At 38.9% G+C, this 11,399-nt stretch overlaps 1 protein-coding gene across 3 annotated transcripts; it reads left to right on the top strand.

Moving 5' to 3' along the window:
* On the top strand, window positions 1-7,433 carry LOC141922696 (toll-like receptor 1). Of its 3 annotated transcripts, none has more exons than XM_074822331.1 (2): window positions 1-214; window positions 5,122-7,433. In XM_074822331.1, exon 2 carries the CDS (start codon window positions 5,185-5,187, stop codon window positions 7,156-7,158), a length of 1,974 nt encoding a protein of 657 aa, XP_074678432.1. In that variant the 5' UTR covers window positions 1-214; window positions 5,122-5,184; the 3' UTR covers window positions 7,159-7,433. The 3 variants fall into 3 exon arrangements, with proteins under 3 accessions (XP_074678432.1, XP_074678433.1, XP_074678431.1); XM_074822332.1 differs by lacking the exon at window positions 1-214 and adding an exon at window positions 1,242-1,262; XM_074822330.1 differs by lacking the exon at window positions 1-214 and adding an exon at window positions 2,129-2,533.
* Window positions 7,434-11,399: the final 3,966 nt, after the last annotated feature.

Below are 11,399 nucleotides of genomic sequence, written 5' to 3'. Positions count from 1 at the left end.
TCCACAATTCATCATAGCATCCTATCACTAGTCTTCCTTTGCCGAAGAAAGAATACTGTTGCCACAGGAAACAAAATAAGTCAGGATGTGAATTACTGAGGAGAGCTGCTATAGGAAGTCATAAAATAAAGCCCCGGTTCTCAGAAGCGTGCTTCACAAATACGGATCATGTTATGTGAGTTACATGCTTATCAGGCAAAGGTCTCCCATTAAGGTAGGTGGTAGCAGAACAAATGTTTGTATCATTAAAAAGTTTATTTTGAAGGTGTTTCAATGAAAATTTAAGTATCAGCATGCTGGTAGTTCTAGCATCTTTTAGGTTATTAATGTTTAGATGTATTTATTGAAAATGAAATCTAGAGTGGCCCTAAGGATTTCTCTCTGCTTTTCAGTGGAGCTTGTGGAAGAGTAAGGGCGGTGTCTTAGGAGGAATCACAACAGATGAATATCAATAGCTGGAGATTGGGTTTCCCCATGATGGGTGGTAATTTTGACTGTAAAGTGGATCTTACACTGTCAGTTTTGCAGATTCTGTACAAGGCCATGTGTGTTTTAGAACTGCAAGACAGTATTAATCACTACTGTTATTGCTTCAGAATAAAATTAACATTTTAAGTGCGTAAATGTGTATGTCTGTCTATTGGGATAGAAGGATGTATTCATTTCCTAAGTTTCTAAATTACTTTCTTGAATTTAGCATTTGCATTTTCTAATTTTCTTTCACTTTCCAGTAATTAATTTCACTTGTATTTTCTCACTATAGTAATATTGCAAATGGGTTTGGAATAAATGAGCAACAGAGATTGAACACTTCTACTCATCTCAGATTTCACTGATTTGTTATTACTCTGAGTGTTGTCATCTTCTAATGGGTTTCAGAAAAGATACTTGCCTTTCAATAAATGGATAAATATAAAGAAAAGATGGAAGGAAACAACTGCATTTGGCTACTTCTAACAAAACATAGAAGTATGCATAACATTTGAGGAATATATTCATCCTCTTCCAGTGGTAAACTGGTAAACCTGAGTGGTAAATATGAGGGCTAATGGCATGCAATTAATGGTAATATGCTTATTTTGCTGTTTAACATATGCTTTTTCTTTCTTTATAGTATGTAGGCAGAACTGGAGAACTCAGACTATGCCAGTGACCTGCTCATACTGTCACTTAATTAACTCTCGAATAAGCATCTCTAATTTATGGCAGTTATTACATGTTAACCAAACATACATCTGGTTCTGTATTCATCAGAGTGATAGGTGGGTTATATTCAAGCAGTGAAACTGTTATATTCCAAAACAGGAATGAATGTTTGGTAGAAGCAAGGTCTTACTGTAGTATTTTATCTCATGCTATGGATGGATAGCAAAAACTTTCCAGCTAAGGGCAGACAATGGTGAGGTTTGTATGTAACAAAATTATAAGGTGTCATTTGGAAACCAGCTGTGAATACTCTTGTCTGTATTGCCAGAAGTTGAGAAAGAATCATAGAATCATAGAGTACCACCACAAGGCTCATTGACGTAACAGCAGACAATATGAATTGTCCATATTCTGTCGCTTACTACCTGTCCTATCTTCCCCTTCCTTTTCTGGATGACCTCTGTTCACTTGAAGCTGAGAAATTAAATATTATGTACTGAATAAATTTAAAGTGAAAAAGTAATCTTTAAGATAATTTCCTCTGCTTCCTAAATCATTGAAATGTTAAATCATGAATACATTATGGTATGCTAACCCAGAAAGGTAGGTTGTAATGTGGCAGTTCTGTATTTAGATCTCAGCTAAGATGGAATTTCTGACCAACATTATACAGAAATAAAGAGGGACTGGTTTATGTCTTTGCCAGGACAATAACCCAAGTGTTTGGGCATTCAGTACCAAAGCAGAAGTCGCTGCTCTGTTTTAATTTAAAAAAAAAAGAAAAAAAAGAAAGACCCCACCCACTGTTTCCATGTCTACTGTTTAACCCAGTCACAACACTGCTGGAGCAGGAGAGAGAGATTATTTTTCTATTCCCATTAAATGGAAATTAAAATAAGACAAACAGTACTTTTATAAACCAGCCTTGATAACAACTTGACAACTAAATTGGTATAGCTAAATGGAAAAAAAATGATCAGAATAATGCATATAGACTTAGATCATTATTAAGTTCAGAGAGGAAGATATTTGAATTTCAGTGTAAAACTTGCTCAAAAGAAGAACTTATTTTCACATTAATTTGATGAAGCAGAAAGTTGGTAAAAAGATTCATTCTTTTCCCCTGCTTAATCCATTGCAAAGCATGAAAACACATAGTTCAATAATCATTAAATAGTGGGGAAATTACAGTAATGTTGTATGTGGAAAATACATCTGGGAGGAAAGCAATGTCATTTCATAAACTGTCAGTAGATGGCACAAACATTTATATAAAAAGTCTGGGCGTTCCTAAGTATTCTCACACAGTAGGATAGAGTTACAGGAAGTTTTCTTTTTGTGTTTTCCCGAGTACATTTTCTGCTTTTTCGGAGAGCAGGGATTTCTGGTGAGAAACTTTACGTTTTATGATTTTATGTGGTTGCTAGTTAGCGAAAACTTTTATATACTGCGTCTTATTTGAAAATGAGCCATGTTTTCCATAGAGGGTTATTTGCAAGTGTATGGTGTACTTTCAAGTGTGTGGGTAAGAAATGAGAGTAAAGTTGCTTATGCTCAGTAAATTTATCTAAAGAAGGTGACCAAATAGCAGTCTCTTTGTATTAGCACTACTCCCATAGTGAAGGGACTCACAGTGATTTAATGGAGGTAGTTTCTCTACAGTTCAGGAATGTGTCTAACTTGATGATATGTTTCATCCATGTGAAAGACATATTTTTAACATTTTTTGTATTGTGCCGAGCGAAGCACGTGCCTTAATACTGAACCATCATAGCTCAGTGCATTCTGTACATTTCTTACATGAAAGTTGCATCAGTTTATACCAAATTTATATTGGAAAAACTCTTAAAACCTAAATTTTGATCTCTTCTCTTGCTCTTTAAACAATGGGACAATTTCTCACTATGATCTTGGTTTGCTCACTCTACTGGGTTGCTTCTCTGCTTGTATCTTGATAATGATCTTTTTGTCAAGTTTGAAGACCTGAGGATACTTCTGAATTAGAAGGGATATGACTATAAAGGATAATTTTTCCAGTGTTAGCCCCAAATCACGGGTCATGTGTTATAACTGTTGTTAATTTTGTTGCTTCATAAGATATTCTAAAGAAAGTTTGAAGATACTCATAAATAATTTGACTGAGTGCCGGGGATATAGGAATGAGAAAGCAGATTAAGCACATGGGGAAGAATCATATCCTTCTTGCACCTAGTCCCTGGATTCAGGGATATTGCTGAAATTTTGTCCTAAGAAGAAATAATGATTTGAAGATAGGGGTTTTTTTCAGATTTCTCTTGAAGCAACATATTTTGTTTGATTATATACACATTAGTAGTGTTGCCCAAACAATCGGAAGAACAGGATAGAGGATGCTGATTATCTTTTGTTCTCTGCACATAACCAAATGCCTTTTGAGGGCTATGATGGTAAAACTGCATATAATTTTTCCAAATCAAAATCTGGAAAAAGGCTGGAAATTTTTGCCATATTGCCCCACTATTTCTAGATGATTTCCAAGCCTACTTTCATGCATTCTTTACAAAATAAGAACTCAGTGGACTGGGTTTTTTTGGTGGTTTTTTTTTTTTTTTTTTTTGTACTGTTGAGATTTTGTAATATAGGTTGTGTTAGTTCAAGGAGAATGGACATTTTAGACCCAGTAATGTAATTCTAAGAAAGCTTGTGGAATGGTTAATGGTACAGAGGATGTAGTCCTTGAGGGTGTAGCTTTAGTCCAACAAGTGACAGCTATTATTGTCTCATTGTAGAGTCACTAGAAATATAAACTCACAATTTAGCCATTTCAATATCAAGGGAAAATTGAAAGCCAGTGTGGTCAGAATAGGCACTATGGAAAGCTTCAGACAACAACTACTATTTAAAAGTAAGGGGAGGAAGTGAGGGAGAATGTTCTGAGGAAACAAAAATATTTCAGAGATCTGGAAAAAAACTTTAAACCAAGATTTACACATATAAAAATGTTACATAAGTTCTTGCCAGTTCCTCTTTCAGAAAGGCATTCTGATGCATTTATGGCAATATCTGAAAGGAGATTTAAGTCAGTAATCACAATGGCTGACTTAAACAAAGGGAGGCTGGCCACCCTAAACTCCTACATCCAGAAAGAAAAAGTGTCCTTCATTAGGGAAAATAAAAGCAAATCCACAGTTATGATTTTATCTAAATTGTGTTTAAATAAACCCCTTTCATGACAGAGACGTTTGAAGTCAGTGTCCTTAGATCAGGGCTAGATTTTGTGTCCAGAGGTTCTACAACTGGTATTTTTTTCTGTAGCATGCAAATATTTTCAGTGAGTATTTGGTGTCCTCTGTGTACACCTAAAAAATCAGACATGGGGACACCCCACTTTCAGAGTCTAAATTGAGGAGATGCTCAAGCTCAGACAAGAAGCGAACACTTCTGTGGACTTTCCCATAGCATAAATATAGAACGTCCTACTCCCCACGCTGGTGTCCCCAGCTAAAATAAGCACTAATGACCAGGTTGTATACTCACAAGTCCAGGTTGTATACTCACAAGTCTATTTAAAAAACAATGTCTCTGAGTCTAGTTCATATCCTTCAAGAGAGAATCTGAGAGGTTGACCATACGGACCTCAGTATTGTACTTTTTGATCAAAGTGTATTATACAGTTGTGGGAAGCCTTCGTAATACATTGGATCACAGCAGTAATTCTGTAAGTAAGCAGCAAATTTTAGTCACCTGTGAAATCAGACATGTTTTGTAAGAAACAGACTCATTATATATTAAATACAGTGTATTTCCCAAATAGACATTTCAGTGGTGGTCTCTTAATAAAGCATGCCTCTCCTGAATTACAGTAGGTGCCTTCATTGCCTTTTGAGTCAAAGGGAGAGATGAGAAATTGGAGCCTTAAAAAAATCAGTCTCTATGATGGGTCCTGCATAGACACTTAGTGATACAATCTGTTTTTTGTTGTTTGTTTTGCTACAGGATTAGAACAAAGATGGACAGATAAGAAAAGTATTGAGCATTTCCAAGGAACCAGAAACCAGTATGACAGAAAATATGAGGTCTCTCAGAAACTTTTTTCTTTACAAGTGTCTGTTTGCATTAACTTTTTGGAACCATGTCAGTCTGTCTGTGGAAAATGAACTCTTTACCTCTGTTTCTAACAGTTTTCCAGAAGATGGTTCTGTCAAAAAAATCAAGAGCCTGCCACTCCTGTATACAAATGGTTATCAGTCCAAAGCTAATTTTGACTGGGTTGTGATACAAAATACTACAGAAAGCCTATCATTGTCAGAAATCACAAATGACAATGTAAAAAAATTAGTAGCTTTATTATCTAATTTCAGGCAAGGCTCCAGGTTACAAAATCTGACACTGACAAATGTGTCAGTGGACTGGAATGCTCTTATGGAAATTTTTCAGACTGTATGGCACTCATCTGTTGAATACTTCAGTATTAACAGTGTAACACAATTGTCGGACGTCGAAAGCTATAACTTTGACTATTCAGGTACTGCTATGAAAGCAGTGACAATGACCAAAGTTTTAATCACAGATCTGTACTTCTCACAGGATGTTCTATACAAAATATTTGCAGACATGAATATTACAGCCTTGACAATAGCTGAATCAGAGATGATACATATGCTGTGTCCTTCGTCCAACAGTTCCTTCAGATACTTAAATTTTTTAACGAATGATTTAACAGATTTTCTTTTTCAAAACTGTGACAAGTTAATTCAACTGGAGACATTAATCTTGCAGAGGAATAAATTTGAGAGCCTTCCCAAGGTAAGCTTCATGACCAGCCATATGAAATCACTGAAATACTTGGACATGAGCAACAACTTGCTGCGTCACGATGCCGCTGATGCGCAATGCCGATGGGCTGAGTCTCTGACAGAGTTGGACCTGTCCTCAAATCAGCTGATGGATGCCGTGTTTGAGTGCTTGCCAGTCAACATCAAAAAACTCTACCTGCAAAACAATCAGATCACCAGTGTCCCCAAGGAGATGGCTGAGCTGAAGTCCTTGGAAGAGCTGAACCTGGCATCGAACAGGCTGTCTGACCTGCCGGGGTGCGGTGGCTTTACGTCCCTGGAGTTCCTGAACGTAGAGATGAATTCGATCCTCATCCCATCTGCCGACTTCTTCCAGAGCTGCCTGCGGGTCAGGGAGCTACAAGCCGGGCGCAACCCGTTCAAGTGTTCCTGTGAACTGCAAGACTTTATCCGTCTGGAGAGGCAGTCTGGGGGGAAGCTGTCTGGCTGGCCAGCGGCGTACGTGTGTGAGTACCCGGAAGACTTGCAAGGAACGCAGCTGAAGGACTTCCACCTGACTGAACTGGCTTGCAACACGGTGCTCTTGCTCGTGACAGCTCTGCTGCTGACGCTGGTGCTGGTGGCTGTCGTGGCCTTTCTGTGCATCTACCTGGATGTGCCGTGGTACGTGCGGATGACGTGGCAGTGGACGCAGACGAAGCGGAGAGCTTGGCACAACCACCCCAAAGAGCAGGAGACCATTCTGCAGTTCCATGCGTTCATTTCCTACAGCGAGCGGGATTCGTTGTGGGTGAAGAACGAGCTGATCCCGAACCTGGAGAAGGGGGAGGGCTGTGTACAACTGTGCCAGCACGAGAGAAACTTTGTCCCCGGCAAGAGCATTGTGGAGAACATCATTAACTGCATTGAGAAGAGCTACAAGTCGATCTTTGTGTTGTCTCCCAACTTCGTGCAGAGCGAGTGGTGTCACTATGAGCTGTACTTTGCCCATCACAAATTATTCAGTGAGAATTTCAACAGCTTGATCCTCATTTTACTGGAGCCAATCCCTCCGTATATTATCCCTGCCAGGTATCACAAGCTGAAGGCTCTCATGGCAAAGCGAACCTACCTGGAGTGGCCGAAGGAGAAGAGCAAGCGTGCCCTTTTCTGGGCTAACCTGAGGGCAGCTATTAGCATAAACCTGCCAATGCCTGATGGACAGAGGTGTGGGGAAATAGATGAAGAATCTTTCTAATGGAATTTCTTCTGTTTTTTCTTGGTGAAGCAATAAATCCTTTATGATTTCCATTGGTTGTGAATGTATTTAACTTTTTGTTACAGAACCTTGTTTCTACATATTTGTCTATGCTGCCTCCTAACTGTAGGAAAAATTCAACTCACCTTAGTGGAAGTCTCTTGAGACTGATACAGAGATAGCGAATCACAAATGAGTTTGGATGTGGATTTTGAAATACAGCTTGAAATACTGTAGTGAATTTTTCTCAGCAGAATAAAATCTGGAGCAGTTGATATAGTCATCTGAAAGAGTGCTTGTGTTGCTGGAGAGTTTGCAGAGCTGCATTAATCAGAAAGCTTAGGCAGCTTGGTCACAGGACCTCTTTTGCCAAAATTAGTTTGCAAGAAGGAATATTACACACCCTGAGAAGATGTCTAGAAGTCCAGAGATTGATATGGTTCCTGGGTAGTGTTTTCTCAGATTCAGTGAAGCTTAAAAGGATAGGACCCAGATACAGGGCTCTGAACATCCAGCACAGGTGGACAGAAATTGCCACACCGCAAAAGAGGTCTGAGTGAGGGGGTTTTTCTTAAAAAAAAAAAAAAAAGAAAGATAAGCTACTTCATCTTTTGGGGCTCTTAGTTTGCACTGCTGCAAGGGAGAAGCAGTGAATTGACAATCACATCTCCAGTTTTCATCCTCTGGTAGAGTCCTGGTACCATTGTGATCCTGAGAGATACCCTGACCAAAGGGACTGAGAGAGTACCTGCAGTAACAGAACTGCCCTCACCATCATTGGCTATATCTTGATAAACTCTTGACTTCTCTACATCATGTTTTGGTTTTTTTTAGCTCTCGCCTTTTTTTCTTCTCACCCATATATCTTACTTTATACTTACTATTAAAAGAATCTGTTCTTTTCAGCTGAAACAGTATCTTTTGCAGCACAGCTAGGAGTTCTAATCAGAAAGGCAATAACCAGTCAGGGGCTGAAAATACTTGCTAGATCTTGGGACAGCAGGTCAGACCTTCTATTCACAGAGTCAGAAAGACAAGCTACATTTACAGTATTTGCTTTCTTTTATAGAAATACATCAGGCCCCTTTAGCCATACTTGTGCTGTTTTGGGTTCAAGAAAATATGGCTGGGCTCTGACAAACATTCATAACCGCTAAAGATGATCACAGCAAACTTCCTCTTTGCCCCCAGAAGGGGAGGTGTTTGCCATCTGCAATACCGGACTTAGATGACCACCAAGCAGGAAGTTTTCCTTTCAGAAATATGTTTCAACTTGAAGATAAGAGAAGAAGCGATGTTAAGATGAAATCCTCATTTAGTATAGAATGTCTGCATTTTACCTCATTCTTGTCTTCCATTATTATTAACAAAATATTTTAACTTTGATTTTTTTTTCCTGAGGTCTCTTGACTTGAAGTCTTGAACTGTGAGTGACTGTTTATGATTTGTAGGGTAAAGATCATATTTAACGTCTTTAGCTCTCTCGTTCCACTTACCAAATTGCAGGCATTTCATTCAGGACTGCAGAGACAAATGTTTTCTGTGCTTCCTCCTCCCAACTAATGCTTCAGTGTATGTCCCATTTAACCCTTAGAAAACTGAAGATGAACAGACTTAGCTTGGTTTGCCTATCCCTATCCCTTTCACACAACCAGGACAGCTGGATTGTTATGTGGTGCCTCACTTGAAAATTTTCCTCGAAAGCCTCAGAGTTTTAGGTCAGTAGCCTGTGAAACTTCTGTAATACAGTTAACATCCCTTGTGTGTGAAGCTTTAAGAACTCGTATGGCTTCTTCTGCTGGCCGGAGGACAGAGAAACCCTCTGAAATTTAGAGAGTGCACCAGGAATCCTTCCTGTTACTCAGGTGGGAGCACATAGCTGTTGCCAGAAATTAATTATTTTTTTCAGGAGTGGAAGATTTTAGCAGGGGTTTGCTTGCCACTTCGGAAGGAACTTGGGAACTATGTGACCTCTGGCAATGTAGCTGATGTGATCATGAGCAGAAATATATAATTACAGGTTTCTGGTATGTGTCCAAAATCCTTGAGTGAATGATGTTGGAAAGGGAGGCTTGTAATGAGCATGGGGAGCAATTAAAACTTGTACTTTGGAACCAGAAGCCCACATACTATTAGATTTTTGTCCATGATATGTGCCAGGTAATGGACAAAACAGCTACACATGCAATGAATTACTCCATCGAGTTTCTCTGATTCCACAGGAGACAATGAGTTTCTCAAGTGATACATATCAGAATATTTCAAACAATTATTTTAGTCTCTGCCATACTCTGAACACTTTCTATAAAACCAGTTTTAGTCCACAAAGAAATTTTTCCCAAACATGGGGCCATGTGGAGTCTCACAGCCCATGTCAGTCACTTTATCTGCACATTTTGGAAAGTCGCTACCCTTTTCTGTGCACTCTGGTGATGTGAGCCTGCAGCTGGTTCTGCACTGAAATCTGTAACTGCTAATGCACTCCAGTTATCAGGAAAAGGAAATAAATGCATTGTGATGTCAGATACCGTATCTCAGCAGATTCCTGGCATTTGACTAGTCATCTTGGTGACTATCAGGAATGCTAGTTTTAGTTACATAATAATATCAACATACAAAACTGGTAATATTGGGGTAAAACACCCTCCAAAACCTAGAAAATGTGCAGAATTAAGTGAGAGTATAAATGTTTTCATGTATATTTAAGTGTGTAGTATAAAGGAAACTGAACTGTGACAGACTAGGAGTCCTGACGCAACGTGGGTTGCCCTGCTGAGAACTCGGCTCTTTTTTAGCATTAGAAATGTTACAGAGCATCATCACTGAGGTTCAACTGCAGAGGGTTAGAGCTGGGAAAGGCATTTGAGGGAAAAGAATGGGACTCTGTGGGAGGTGAGGCATCCTGCTGAGAGGAAGGTTCAAAACCTCAGTGAAACCTGTGCTTTTACTCAGAGCTTCAGTCTGGCTGTTTTTTTTCCCGGAAACATTTACCAAGATTGACTATAATGCTCATTTGTAGTCACTATTTGGTCAAGAGGAAGTAGTATTGATAAACCAATAAATGAGAAAGTTCTGTATTCTAGAAGGTGGCTCAGTGTTACCAGTTTGATTTCCACAGCTTTGATCCTTGTGTCTATTTACGGCCAAGCAAAATAGGCTTGGGCATAAATGCAGTACGATCGCTGCTCATTTTGAGTCGTGGTGACATTTACCCCTTGTTTCACCTACTTGATGCACAGGGTTAAGTTGTGACAATGAGAGTTGCAGTAGAAGATAAGGTCCTTGATATAACCAAACACTGGCTTTGCAACCTTTAATAATTGTATTAACTTTTCATGAGTGCTTGGGTGAGTCCATCTGCCCTGGCTATGTTTTAACTTGGTGCTTTACACATGTAAGTTCCCTTCTGCAGTTCTAGTTGGAGACATTCTTCACACCTTTGAGCATGGTGCTGGTCCTGAATAGCTTCTGATACCCAGCCAAGTGCAGCTGCAGTTTGTCTCTGGGTAAGTAACCACAAAATACAGGCAGACGTGTGAAATGTACCTTGAAAAGCTGTTTGTGAAGATACGTGCTCATTGATAGAATCAGCTGCAAGAAAACCCAGCAGTATAAAGAAATAGAACAAGGTACATGAGTGTACGTATGCTGACTATGGAAAGGATGGTATTTAGCTGGTACATTTCAGAATGCATGAAGAGAAATACACTGCTTTTTAGTTTTTGCCTATCATGCAAAATGACTTAATCAGTAAACTGAAACCAGCTCCAGACAAAGCTTTGCTGAATTGGTAGTAAAAATAACATTATGCAATGTTCCTAATGATTTAACAGAGGTGTTCAAGAGTATCAGGGTTTTTTTAACTAGTTTCAATTTTTCCTTTATCGCAAACTGGTTATTTGAATGTATTTTAAAGTCTCATACATAATGGTAGTAAGGGAATTAGACATACTACAACTAAATGTGTACATAGTGTTGTTTTTTACAGCTGTATGTGCACTGGAATCAGCTCTGCTGAAAGCTGATGGTATATTTGATTTTGTCCATGCAGCGAAGTTTTTTCATGGATTATATCGGAAGTAAATCTGCCAGTGGTTTGCGTAATTGTGATATTATTGTTCTGTCAACAAGTGCCTTAGTCTATTAATTTTCATGGATTAATGCCCAGCAATGGGAACTTCTCCTTTAACTTGAAGATAAGACAGTATCAGCTGACAAGAAGACTCCTGCTGCTTATTGAG

The sequence above is a fragment of the Strix aluco genome, chromosome 4 (assembly GCF_031877795.1).
Source record: "Strix aluco isolate bStrAlu1 chromosome 4, bStrAlu1.hap1, whole genome shotgun sequence".
NCBI classification, from domain to species: domain Eukaryota; kingdom Metazoa; phylum Chordata; class Aves; order Strigiformes; family Strigidae; genus Strix; species Strix aluco.
The sequence above is the reverse complement of the archived record's forward strand: the minus strand, read 5'-3'. Positions and strand labels throughout refer to the sequence as shown.